Source organism: Pongo abelii, chromosome 1, assembly GCF_028885655.2.
Source record: "Pongo abelii isolate AG06213 chromosome 1, NHGRI_mPonAbe1-v2.0_pri, whole genome shotgun sequence".
NCBI lineage: Eukaryota > Metazoa > Chordata > Mammalia > Primates > Hominidae > Pongo > Pongo abelii.
In genome coordinates, this window is record NC_071985.2 from 64,996,977 (window position 1) to 65,011,593 (window position 14,617).

Consider the following 14,617-nt stretch of genomic DNA (forward strand, 5'->3'; position numbering starts at 1 on the left):
TTCGGTAACTTGCTGAGATTCCAGAGCTAGTTGTGGTAGAGTCGGGCTCCAAACCCAGGCCCTCTGGCCCTCGCCTTTCAGGCATCATCGCTCTGTTCAGCTCCTTCTTTCACTTCAGTAAGGCTTATGAATTAATGTATCAAACACATATGCATCACAGCGGCATCTCTGCATGCTCGAAAAATAGCAGTGCATACATGAATGGGACATGGAACTTATCCAGCCCGTAAGGAAACACCTGCAGACCCCAGCTCAGGAAGCTGTGTGGGAGTTCCAGGACATTACGGTGAAATTTGAACTGGCCCTTGAAGAGAGGAGTAGGATGTTTATGAGCAGAGGTAGAGGAAGGAAGGCAAGGTAAAGGAACATTGAATAAAGGTGCAGAGAGGGGGCGGAAGCACATTGTGGTAAGTAGGCACAGAGGGACAGTGGGCAGAGAGGAATATTCCCTTCCACGGCTCTCCTGTGCCTATCTTGGCCCCACCCAGATCTGCCATCTGCTGCTAGATCTTTATTGCATATTACCCATGTTCAGCATTGTTCTCAAATTTCAATTAGATGCTTTTCAAATACTTCCTCTCTTTACAGTTAATAAACTAATAATTAATTTATCTCCTGACAAACAGTTTTACACTTTAGTGTCAAGCAAGTCATTTTTAGAAGACTCTTAGATTGTGTCATATTTGGATCATACAATTGAAAGGGTTTTTTTCTTAATAATTCTGTGACCTGTGTAATATTTTGCATCCCAAATATTTGTGAGTGATTTGTAATATTAATAGTATTAGTCATTTTGGATTATCAGAATAAGAGGCCATGATCTGGTCCTGCACAACTCTGTGAAATATTTCTGCCAGTTGAAATAAGAACGAGGCCATTCATCTCACTGTAAGCAAGTTCCCAAGAAGAACTTAAGAAAGACAGTTGAATGTTAGCCCTGCTCCTGAAAATTAGGGTCTGACGTTTGTCAAGCCATCAAACATCTCCAGGCCTCATTTTTTTCATCTGTAAAGTGGAGAGATTGGATACCAGCTCCACTTGTGCTGCTGTTATCAGTTCTGTGATTCTGTGACAGGGCTCTGTGACCTGCCTCGATCCACAAGGCTAGCCTTCTAGTCCACGGAGCAAGCTCAGGCTTCTTCTAGCTCCGGCCTCCTTCACTCCATTGCGGCTTCCTAGCTGATCATGAGAGTTACCTCTGCTCTGAAAACAATGCAGGTTTCCATGTCCTACCCAGACTGCACCAGGAGCTTCACTGTGCTCTCCCTCTTCTAAATCAAGGAGGAGTACTTTCCCCTGGGGAGTGGAATTATAGTGACATTTTTTCGTTCTTCTTCATGATCAAAATGTACTCTACATTTTTGTCACTAAGCATGTCATCTTGGTCAGAAAAACCTATTGTGATTTTGTTTTGTCTTGTTTTAATCAGCGTTGGGGACAGGAGGTAGGGGGCAAACTGAATGGAATTTGGTTCCGTTGGCCCAAGAAAAGACTGTACTGGAGTTCTTAAAAAGTATTTTGGTGGGGAGAGGAGGATGGAATTATACTGAGTGATTAACTCCTAGAGAAACGAATTAAAACAAATTGGGTTTTTAGAAGACAAACTGTGCATATTTAATGATAGTGATTGACAGTAGATAGGTGGATCACCAGCCTTTTCTTCTTTATATGAAGAGTTGCATGTTCAGAGGGACCAAGCAGAAAAATGCATTTTATCCCAGGGCAGAGGAAAGCTTGGGGAGTGGATAGGTTTGTTCCAGTTCTGAAACGGTCCAGTGGTTTTCCTTTCTTGTGACCACGGGCACTGGGCTCATTGTGCTAGTCTGTCATGGCCACTTGAGCTTGCCTTGGCTGTTAAATGGCTCCGTGGGGCACCATTCAGCTCTGGTCTGGCTCCAGTGCCCACAAACCCAGTTTTGCCATATGTCACGGTTTTTTGGCTATTTCCTACCTCAGCGATGGTGGCCCAGCCGGCGGAGAAAAGCTGCTTGGAGAGTGTGCAGCCATTCCTGGCATCCATCCTGGAGGAGCTCATGGGACCAGTGAGCTCAGGATTCAGTGAAGTACGTGCACTCTTTGAGAAAGAGGTGAATGAACTCGGCCAGAACTTCCAGACCACCAAAGACAGTGTCCAGCTAAAGGAGGTAGGATACAAAGCTGAGGAGCTGGGTGTGAATGGTCTGCCTGGCTGCGTTTTCCATGGGGCTTTATCTGCCATTTCTCCCTCCCTTCCTCCCTTCTTTCCTTCCTTCCATTCTTCTGCCCTTCCCTCCATTCATCTAGCCTTTCTTCCATTCATTCAGACCCACCATTCATCCATCTATTCATCCATCCATCCATCTGATAGTTTTATTGATGGTTTTCAAGTTAGAAAAATAATAACCTGTTTGTACAAGTGAAGCAACATACTCAAATATATTAAAGGCAAACTAATCACCATCACTGATACCCACTAATCCTAGTCCACCCCAGACTCCTAGGCTACCCCCATTCCCAACTCCTTGAATTAACTAATAGAAATAGTTTGGTATATATTTTTCCTATAGTTTTTATTTATTCATACAAGTATATATCCTCATTTGTAGAACATTGTTGGTTTGTTTTCAAAAACATAGACTCATGATATGAAATTTGGTACAAAAAAAAACCAGCCAAATTAAATCTAAAGGAGTTTAATTGAGCAACAAACCATTTGCAAATCGGGCAGCCCCTAGAATCACAATAGATTCACAGACACTCCAGGGGTGCCTCATGGTTAGAACAAATTTAAAGACAAAAAAGGTCAAGTGACATACAGGAACTGGAAGTGAAGTACAGAAACAGTGAAATTGGTTACAGCTCGGCATTTGCCTTATTTGAACACAGTTTGAACATTCAGCAGTCTATGAGTGGTTGAATATGGCCGCTGGGATTGGCCAACACTCAGCTATTGTTATAGGTGCATACTACTAAGTTAGATTTTCAATTTTGTCTGACTATTAAGCTAGGTTACAGTTCATCCACAAGGACTTATATATATAAGAAAGGAGTCCTTCTTAGGCCATAGTTAGTTTGCATTAACAATTCCCCCTTTTTTGCAAAGGATATGAACACACACTTCTCAAAAGAAGACATTTATGCAGCCAACAGACACATGAAATAATGCTCATCATCACTGGTCATCAGAGAAATGCGAATCAAAACCACAGTGAGATACCACCTCATGCCAGTTAGAATGGCAATCATTAAAAAGTCAGGAAACAACAGATGCTGGAGAGGATGTGAAGAAATAGGAATGCTTTTACACTGTCGGTGGGAGTGTAAACTAGTTCAACCATTGTGGAAGACAGTGTGGCGATTCCTCAAGGATCTAGAACTAGAAATACCATTTGACTCAGTGATCCCATTACTGGGTATATACCCAAAGGATTATAAATCATGCTACTATAAAGACACATGCACACATATGTTAATTGTGGCACTATTCACAATAGCAAAGACTTGGAACCAACCCAAATGTCCATCAATGATAGACTGGATTAAGAAAACGTGGCACATATACACCATGGAATACTATGCAGCCATAAAAAAGGATGAGTTCATGTCCTTTGCAGGGACGTGGATGAAGCTGGAAACCATCATTTTCAGCCAACTATCACAAGGACAGAAAACCAAACACTGTGTGTTCTCACTCATAGGTGGGAATTGAACAATGAGAACACATGGACACAGGGCAGGGAACATCACACATGGGGTCCTGTTGCGGGGTGGGGGACTGGGGGAGGGATAGCATTAGGAGAAATGCCTAATGTAAATGACAACTTGATGGATGCAGCAAACCAACATGCCACATGTATACCTATGTAACAAACCTGCACGTTGTGCACATGTACCCTAGAACTTAAAGTATAATAAAAATAATGAAAATAAAAGAAAAATAATAATCATAATCATAATAATTCCCCCCTTTTGGTCATTTTCTCAATTTTGAGAGATTGACCAAAACCTTAGTCATTGATGTTACTAGCACTATCGTAAATGTACTTATACAGTTTTGAAACCCACTGGGAAGCAGTAGAACAGTGGGTTTTGCAAGGAGGGAATAAGGACTGAGTAGAGAGTACCTTCTTATGCCAGAACATCCTATTTACAGGAGAAAAACAAAACCTGGTATGTTCTAGGATCTATGTGTTTTCTTAAAGCCCTAGCTTGATTATGTCACATTTAGCAGAAGTGGCTCTATTTTAGCTTGGTTTGGTTTGTTGGGTCCTAGTGCATGAGCTTAGTCCCAAATAATGGCCTCCCATTTAAAATTTATTTTAAAAATAATTCCCCCTCTTGGGCCAGGTTTTCACTTAGGTGAAAGTGTGACCAAAACTTAGGGCCTTAGTGCCACTCTCAGTTACCATCATTTTGGGTTTCTGGTCTCAGCATGTCATTCATATAGGTTACGGAGTCCTCATGGTTGCATGTTTCTTTCAGCTTTTGTCATTTCAGTTGAAGAGGGACCATTTGACGTCCTAGAGATGGCTGCATGCAAACATTTAAAACCTTTGAGAGAATACAGCACACCAGGAAGACTATTATTATGACTATTGGGAGGATAATATCAAGAGTTTGGAGTATGCTCCTTACCCAGGGTCCCCATAAACCAAATCACCTAAAATTAAATAGATTAAAGAATGAGCTAGATGAAGAGTCTACTCGCTTGACTAAGTGGTCTTTTCATTAATCCCCTACAGCTGGATTTTTATAATCTACATATGATGTATTTCTCCATAGGCCACAAGTCTCAGCAGCTGCATAGGTACTTTTCTGTTTAGCCAATTTTATTATTTAGCATAACTTTCACAAGAGAATTTAAAGTCTGTTGTGTAACGACAGCCTTTAAAGTAGAATTTGCTGTAGGGCCTATTATGAGGGAGACATTTCTAATTATTGCCTTTTAGTCTAAACCATGGAAAAAGGACCTAACAAATGATGTCCTTCTAGAAGAGTGAAGGCCTCCTGGCAGTTTCTCTTTAATCCATGATGCGGATTAAGAAGAGTTTTGACTGATTATGAGGCAACGTATGTACCACTAAAGTTTCTCACCTACACTGGGCCTTCATCTTTTATCTATTAAAGTATAAGGCTATTCATGTATAAGGCTGGCTGCAAAATCCTTCACAAATAAAATTATACCCTATAAGTGCACATAATGGACCTCCTTTTCATTTATACTGCTCATAGAGGCATACACAAGGAAAAAATATTCAAAGATCAGAGTCTTGTGATAGCAGAAGTCTTGATCCATGATCTTGGGAAAAACTGTTCACATCAAGAATGTCATCTTCTTCTGGGGAGAAACTGTCCTGGTTAGATTAGCTTTAGGGGTCCAGTGGGTGTACAGTTCCAGGAGTGTGAAGGAACCTTTCTCAGTTGTGAGATTATGAACCCACAGTTCAAGTCTCCAAAGTTTTGGTGTAGTGTGGAGGGCAATGACAGTCTTTCTCTGATGTTTTCAGAAGATCTAATCTTCAGGTTCTAGATTATGAAGGGATTGTCCTCAGTGAACCATAAAAAGCTTTCTTTACCTGGTGAAAATACGTTGTAGCATAATAATCTACTGTTATAACATCAGCCTTCTTGCATGGGAAAGCTTTTATACAACTAGAAAACATGCACTGAAAATGACAATTGAATGAAATCCCTTTGTAAATGTTTAAATGGCCCATCAGATAGCCAAATGTACCTGACGCTTTAATTTTTTCCCCAGGAATATGGAAGCAAATATTGGTTCTAAACTATTTCCACAATTTATAAGTCACCACATCAGTATATTCAATTTGGATTATTTTATCTTTTCCATGATGAGTCATGGAATGCAGAACATTTAATAACAAAAGCTTAAGGATTCAGGAAGGACAAGGTGGCCGTCCTAGTTCTTCATGAATCCATGCTTAACATTGGACTTATGTCCTCTTGAATACCAGTTGTTTCTCCAATTTAGGTGCACAGCACTGGTAACTAATGGTTTATCGTAGGTAATTTGACTTAGACCATGGAGTTCATTCAAATTGTATATTTAAACAATTTCAGTATTGGCTGATTTAGCATGATAATCTAGAGCTTGGTTTTGAAAGGTTTGTCAAATACCACAGGTTTAAAACATTGGATATTACAAAATAGAATCTTAGGTTACCATAAGTCATTCATTTAGCCAAAATGATGATACAAAAATTTTTAAAAGGATGAAACATGACTCTGATAGAGAGGGGAACAGCTTTCCAAATAAGACCCAATGAACGTAGCATGAGGCCAACTGACTGTCTCCTTGCCTTCCCTTTTGTAGTTTACTTAAAAGGTAAACAAAAACCTTTCATTATCTTTTAATATTATATAAAAATCATTTTTAAAAGAGAAAACCAAATGTTATGTTTCCATTAGTGTATTTTTAATGTTAAAGCTAGTTTTTAATATTTTATAAATATATTCAGTTTTAATTACTTTGACCATAAGGTAAGATTTTTATAAACCTTTTATAACTTATTAGAATTTTTTTTCTCAGAACAGAACAATGTTCCAAGAAAACTTTGTTATGCTTTTATTCCCATGTCCAATTTAGGGAAAAAGCAATAATGCCATTTTATTTAGCCAATATATTCACACATAGAATCTCTTACAGTTAATTTTTTATAAACCTTCCACAACCTGTTCAAACCTTTAGCTTTATATAATTTAAAACAATCCCTTAACCTTCTAACCTAGGCAAAAATTTACATTTCCATATGTTCTTACAATCTCTTACAAAAAATACATTTAATTCTCTTTACATACCTTGCATGTAAACCTATTTTTTTCAGTAGGTTCAATTACATATTACAGTGTTAACTCATAGCAACTTTTACTTTTGGTAAAAACCTTGGTGAGTAAGGGATTTTAATTATGTACTAGGTGTGGAGCCTAGGACCCAGACAGAAATGCAGATAAGGTCTGACTTACTCCAGCATTGAACTCCATGTGTCCCAGGCCTTAGCTAGCTGTAAAGCTGGCAAGCTGTACAGTGAAAAGTCATAGTGGCAGTTTATGAAGCACCTTTAAATTATACAACATTTCTGGCATAAATTCCTTTTAATAAATTATTTCACAACTTACACAGACCATGTATGACATGTTTAGACTTTCTGACTTGCCTAAACATCCCTCTTTTTAAACAACCAATCATTTTACTTTAGGACAATAATTTACCATACAACATCCTCTCTTATATAAAATCTCTTTTCTTTATAACCTTCTTTACATAGCTAGGGGGCATGGTTAATTTCATGTATCCCCAGGCCTTATTTAGAATTTAATGTCTCCAAAATAAATTGAACAATTTTCAAAAGTCAAAGCAGTTAGCAAACCTATTATCTGACCTACATAATTTAGACAAAATGTCTTTATTTTATCAATAATCTTTAAAGTTCTTTTCATTTCCCAAAAATTACTGAACTTACATGAACTGAAAGGTATTACAATTTTTATTTTGCTTTCAAAATATTTGATGTAAGCGCTTATTTTTGTTTAAGCCAATTAGAGTTATTTTATATAAACATTACACACAACACATATATAATTACACAGACAGACAGAAGAACATTACACAGTAGTTATAAGATTTTTCATTTGCTAGATTTTTAGTTTCTTAATTGGTTATTGGCTTTATGGTGGAGTCCTTGAAAGAACAGGGCCAGGAAAGCGGTCTCTGGTGCCTCCAGCCTGTTAGAGCTTGATATCCACTTTTAATTAAGCAGACTTTTAATCATAGCACTCTTTAATAAAGTATTTTTAAAATTTCTTATTAACCAATTTTAGCCAGGCCAAATGGCTGATGTTTCTGGCTTTTGAACTTTACCAAAGTAGGTAATCTCCCAGATGCTCAGAGAAAGGAAAATTTAAGATAGTCTGTGGAGGAGAAGAGACTAGACAAGGTCATGCAGATATTCAACCAGAAAGAACTTGCTTCCTAAGCAGGGAATTGCACCCGGACCACCAGTGTGAAAGGGCAAAACCTTAGCTACTGAGCTACAGTATGGAGCAATCTCTACTGGCCTTCCCAGAAGGAATCTAGAGTAGTTAACTTTGAGTTTGCAAAGGCTTTTAACTACTCAAGATAATTTTTAGAGCTAACTATGACATAAACCCTAAAATTCCTGTTCCCTGGAAGGCAGAGACCAAGAGAAAGTACTGCTATGTGGTTACAAAGTCAAGCTCCCAAGGACATAAAACAAGATGGGGATAAGCAGTGATTTTTACCATTCATTCAACTGTTTTTACAGAGAGAGAGAAGCCGGAAATGTGACTGGTAAGAAATTCTTACCTGTTGGCTGGCATGCCAGGCTCTGGGCTCCCTTTCCCCGAGCGGCTCTAGTGACCCAGCTTGCTGCACCATCCCGCTGGGGGCCAAGCCGCGTCATAAAGGAAAATTATTTTTTTTTTCATTCTGGCTAGAGCAAAATATGTATGATAAAACATATACATTAGCCACTCTGCCTAGCACCCAATATCAAACTGGCAAAGCTTAAATTTGCCCTCAGATGGCCCTCCTCATCTTTAATCAAACCTCCGACTAGGAGTTTCAACTTGTAGTCTCTGGGCAAGATGGTTGCCCTGAGTAACAGAAAAGATATGAAACGAAAATAAGATGAAGGAAAGTATTGCCTGTGGCAGGGTGCAGAAGGTGAAGAGCTCAGGGAGGCCAGAGCAAGACCCATTCATTTCAGCGACACTGAAAAGTTCTGATGGCCACTAGTTAGTAGCGAAAGGATCTTTTCCAGCAGTCTCATCAGCTCTCAGGTTTCTCCCTTTTTGGGGAGGGAGGAAAAAGCTCCCCATGTCGCACAATCCTGTACATGCCTAATCCTGTCACCCACAGCCATCAGCAAAGAGTGCAAGTCAGATTATTCCAAAGGGAATAGCAGTTGACATCCCTTAGTGCCAAAACCGTTCCTAGCCAAAAGGGACTTTACTGAGAGCCCTCATTTTAAAAATGTACTTCAATGCAGCCGGGCGCAGTGGCTGAGGCCTGTAATCTTGGCACTTTGGGAGGCCGAGGCGGGCGGATCGTGAGGTTGGGAAATCGAGACCATCCTGGCTAACACGGTGAAACCCTGTCTCTACTAAAAATACCAATAATTAGCCAGGTGTGGTGGCGGGGTGCCTGTAGTCCCGGCTGAGGCAAAAGAATGGCGTGAATCCAGGAGGTGGAGCTTTCAGTGAGCCAAGATCGCGCCTGCACTCTAGTTGGGAGACAGAGTGAGACTCCGTCTCAAAAAAAAAAAAAAAAAAACAGAAAAGGAAGAAAGTACCTCAATGCATTGTTGTTCATTCGAAACATTCCACTGTAAGTTATCTTTAGCAAGATTTTGCTGTTTCTTTAAGACTTCACTGCCTCCCAGGCCTAATGTATAAGCCAGAAGGACCTCAGTTTTCCAGAAATTAAGGAGCCCATTTTAACCTAAAATATTGGCTTTACTCCCAGGTTCTCTTAACTTAGCCAATGATTTTTTCTACCTAAGCACACAAGAAAAATGAAAAAAGGGGTAGAACACAGAAATCCCTGTGAATTTTCAAAAGCCAAATTTTATAACCCCTGCAATATTACTGCTTACTACCAGTTCCTTTCTGACCCAGTCAGCTATATGAGGCCTCTAACTGGATCCAAGCCAGTTAATTCCTGGATCAAATCTGTTCCTGAACCCAGTCCAGTTTCTGTCATGACTACAAACCCAGTTTGGATCAGAAACTTGCTCAAAGAAACTCAGAGAGCTCAAAACACAAATCTATGGAGCTTCAAATTCCGAGAGGGAGTTTACCGCAATCCCCAGCCGCTCTGAGAGATCAATGGACACAGGTGGGACCTGCAGGTACCTTGTGTGTTCACTCAGCGCTCCTGGGGGTCACTAGAAGCTCAACTTCGGATCCTGCTTCTGACACCATCTGATAAAAGAAAAACTTCAGCCAAATTAAATTTAAAGGAGTTTAGCAGAGCAATGAATGATTTGCAAATCGGGCAGCCCCTAGAATCACAGCAGATTCACGAATTCTCCAGGGGTGCCTCACAGAATAAATTTATAGACAAAAAAGGTAAGGTGACGTACAGGAATCAGAAGTGAGGAACAGAAATAGTGAGACTGGTTACAACTCAGCATTTGCCTTATTTGAACATTCAGCAGTCTGTGAGTGGTTGAAGTATGGCTGCTAGGACTGGTCAACACTCAGTTATTGTTACAGGTGCATACTACTAAGTTAGGTTTTCAATTTTGTCTGACTCTTACAGTTCATCCACAAGGACTAAAATACAGAAGTATGGAGTCCTTCTCAGGCTGTATTTGATTTGCTTTAACATATCAATATTTCTCAAAGTGTGGTCCCCAGACCAGCAGTGTCATCATCACCTGGTTGTTAAAAATGCAAATTCTCGGGCCCCACCGATGATCTACTAAATCAGAAACTCTAGGGGTAGTGCCCAGGAATCTGTTTTAACAAGACCTCCAGAGGTTCTGGTGTACCCTACAGTTTAAGAATCACCAACAAAGATATAAATTGGCAGCTTGGTTTTATACTTGACATATCATGATGAACATCCTTACAAGTCAGTAGATAAAACCAGATATCTCTATTTCTTTTCCTTTATTCTTTATGCGTATATACACATATGTAATTGTACATTAACAGGATCATTTTAGAAATGTTTTGGGGTTTCTTATTGCAGCCTGTTTTGTTTTACTTGTCTTCACTCTCCCCCTTCCCCAATGCCACCACCTCCCCTCAAGCAACTTAGCATATGCCATTCTGTATTTTCCCCATTCTTATCTAGCATATAAAACACACCCTTAGAGGCTAGACTTTCGATTGCCTGCTTTAAGAAAAATGGGATTATATTTTATACATTACTCTGCTTATCAGTTTCTCATCCAAAAATACCTCATGAAACTGTTTCCAAGGTAACTGTTTTAGCTCTAAATCTTTGTAATGGCTACATGATATTTCATGTATGGATACACCATGATTTATTCATTCATCTCAATATTGCTGGCATTATGAATAAAGCTGTAATAAATTAATATTTTTATGTATACACACACACATATATATGTATATATATATACACACACATATACCCTTATGTATTTATTTCTATAGTATATGCTCCTAAGACAGGATAGCCAGGTTGAAAGTACATTTCTCATGTTAAAAAATGTTTCCATTGCATTTCAAAAGAAAGGATTTAAATTTTACATTTCCACTAATTGTTTATGATAGGGGCTTTCTCCCCCATATTGCTATCAGCTATAGGTGTTATCATTTGATTAAACTTTTGCCAATCTGATAGGAGCAAAGTGGGAACCCATTTTTCCTCTTCTGTCTGCTTAATTGATATTTTTAAAAAATAGACACATTCCATTTTGTGAGGAGCTGCAAGTTCCACAGCATGCTTTTGATCCTTACTTCACTTCAGTGGACCTCTCCATAACTCACTTCATAAAGGGAGCAGTATTTTCCCTTTAAAGCATAATGAGAGTGGGCCCTCTTAAAATTCCTGTTTAGAGAAATCTAGAAATCTAGATTATCTCTTCTGCGTGAGCTGAAAGTTGGACAGTGCATCTTATATTATTCATTATGTACCCTGCCTCACTCCCCAGTTCTCTCTAGAGCCTCTATTTTCAGAACCTTTCGTTCTGCCTTCTTCTGCTCCACCCATTCCCCTGTTTATTTTAAACCTCCAGTATTTCCTTTAAAAAATGATTTTAAAATAAGCTTGGAAAACAGAATGCATTCTGTTGCAACAACATTCGTTGATAACACTTTAGGGCTTTAGCAGGTGAGGTATGATGCTGGAAGCCCAATGGCCTCATTGATTGAGTGCAAACTAGAGTAGGAGGGACCCCAGTTCTTCAAACTGGATACCTCTCCCAGTACAGGGCTCTGCCTATCCACTTCCCATCCACCAGCACCTAAAGCAACCTATAGCAGAGAGAAGCCCTGTGGGCCCTGGCAGATCCTCATAGAATTGTGAGGAACTCTGGCTTCCCTTCCAAAGTCCAGGAGTCCAGGGAGCATCCTGACCTCCCTGGGGTTTTTTGAGAGGAGTGTCACTCACTAAAGAAGATTTTGGAAGCCTGGGGGCCCAGCAGCAACCACATGTCAGAGCCTACCTGCCTGGTTCTTGAGCTCTGGAAGTGGGAGCTTAGAGTCCATCAACAGCTTACAAAGACTAGAGTCCCCCTGAGTGCACCCCTGGGTCTTCCTGTCATCCGGTTGGTGTTTCTGCTGGTTTCTGTCCTAGCATTACAGCTACCCTAGGAACCCACTGCAGGAGGAAAATAAGACAGTTGAAGGTGTCACAGATATAGGGATCCAAGTAGTGATTCACTTTAACAACATGCATTTGATTATTTAGAGTGTGTGTAATATGCAATATGTATGCAATACCGCTCCTCATTCTGAGGGTGTTTAATGTTTCCCTTCACCAAAATGCAGCATCTAGACCGGCTTATGAATCTTCCGCTGCATTCCGTGAAGATGGAACCTTGTTATACTAAAGTCAACCTGCTTCACGAGCGCCTGCAGGATCTCAAGAGCCGCTTCAGATTCCCCCACGTTGATCTGGTGGTTCAGAGGACACAGAACTACATGCAGGAGGTGGGTGTGGCAGGGGCATCTGTGGTGGATGAGGGTAAAGAGAGAGCAGAGAAATGGGTGCTGGCCAGTGAGACCGGCTGCTAGTGTAGCTCAGGGAAATACGTCGCATCTCTTTAGCCATCATGTTGAGGGAGGACATGTTCTGTCCCTCCACTGGCTTCATCTCCCATCCATGTGGATGAACATCATAGACAAGACATAGCTCAGAAAAATAAAGTAGCATTAATTGATAACTACTTGATTTGTCAAATCAGTGCCGTAGCCTTGGCTACACATTGGAATCACCTGGAGGAAATACTGATGTCCAGGCTGGAGTGCAGTGGCATGATCTTGGCTCACTGCATGCAACCTTTGCCTCCCGGGTTCAAGTGATTGTCTTGCCTCAACTTCCTGAGTAGCTGGGACTACAGGCATGTGCCACCACGTCTGGCTAATTTTTGTATTTTTAGTAGAGATGGGGTTTTTACTGTGTTGGCCAGGCTGGTCTCAAACTCTTGACCTCAAGTGATCTGCCCACCTCGGCCTCCCAAAGTGCTGGGATTACAGGCATAAGCCACCACACCCAGCCTATATGGCTACTTTTTGATAGAACTCCCCTACCCTGATTCCTACTGTTTCTAATATGCAGCCAGGATTGAGAGCCACTGGCTTAAATTAATTCCCTAATGTAATTAAGAGTAAACAAATCAATCAATCAATCACAGCTTCATATTTGATTTTCTTGAGTCTACTTGACAGGTTTCTTTTTTTTTTCAGTAAGGAACCTTTTCCCCAGTAACAGGAATGAATAGCACAAACTCCTTCCATATTATAGTGTTTCCTAAATGAATAAGGGGTATGGTCATCAAAGCTCTAAAGGACACCATGCCATTTCACACAGATATTCTGAGGAGAGATTACTGTGGGCCGGACACTGTACCAGATCCCACTTCAGGGAGCTTGAGTGAGACAAATTCTTAGATAAATTCACTACAGTGTTGAAGGTATGATAAAGGTATATATTGTGGCCTGTAATCCCAGCATTTTGGGAGGCCGAGGCGGGTGGATCACTTGAAGTCAGGAGTTTAAGACCAGCCTGGCCAACATGGTGAAACCCCATCTCTACTAAAAATACAAAAAAATTAGCCGGGCATGGTGGTGCACACCTGTAGTCCCAGCTACTTGGAGGCTGAAGCATGAGACTCGCTTGAACCCTGGAGGCAGAGGTTGCAGTGAACCAAGAGTGTGCCACTGCACTCCAGCCTGGGTGACAAAGCGAAACTGTGTCTCAAAAAAAAAAAAAAAAGATATATATTGGATGCTTTGGGATCACGGGCTTGGGGAAGAAAGGAGAACTTTTTTTTTTCATAAAGGTTATGGGCAGGATTAAGTGATACATGTTGGCTAACTAACCCTTGAGTTGTGAGGCATGAAAGAGGAACAAGGAACAAAATTGGGCAACAGTTTAGCAGAAGTCTCTTTCGTAATACTGGACCCTGGTGACGGGAACACAGGCAAAGGTGCAGAGAATAAGATACCTGAACTACTTCTGCTTTCTGACCCATGAACATGTCAGCCACTATCCCCACCCATCCCTGACCCTACCTCCCTTCCCAGCCCTGCAGAGAGAGGGAGAGATACGCTGCGGAGCGGTTTACATCCACTTAAAGTGGAGGTGCCACCAAAAACTAGTTGAAGAAGGCTCCAGCCTCATCCCTTAATCAGTGGCTGCAGGTATCAAAGAATAGGAGTGCCCATGGGAGATGATAGAATGCTTGCTCAGTCCCGTGGCCTTGGGTTTTCCAACTTCTTCCTGCTCCCATTGTGGCTACGTGACCATTTGTTTCACAGCCCTGGTGATGGGGTGATGTTGCCCTGGGTCCCCCCCGGAGTAGCAGCCGAGGGGACTCATCTCTGATGGCGCCTACTCTGCAGTCCCACTTAGCCAGTCCTGTGGGTGGTGATCCCAGCCTCTGACTGTTGTCTGTTT

At 40.9% G+C, this 14,617-nt stretch overlaps 1 protein-coding gene across 1 annotated transcript in view; it reads left to right on the forward strand.

Moving 5' to 3' along the window:
• NIBAN1 (niban apoptosis regulator 1) overlaps positions 1-14,617 on the forward strand; it is a 177,818-nt gene that overhangs the window by 149,816 nt on the left and 13,385 nt on the right. The window contains exons 9-10 of the mRNA XM_002809695.4: positions 1,957-2,144; positions 12,487-12,648. Coding sequence (XP_002809741.2) covers positions 1,957-2,144; positions 12,487-12,648 — 350 coding nt within the window. The remainder of the gene's footprint in view (positions 1-1,956; positions 2,145-12,486; positions 12,649-14,617) is intronic.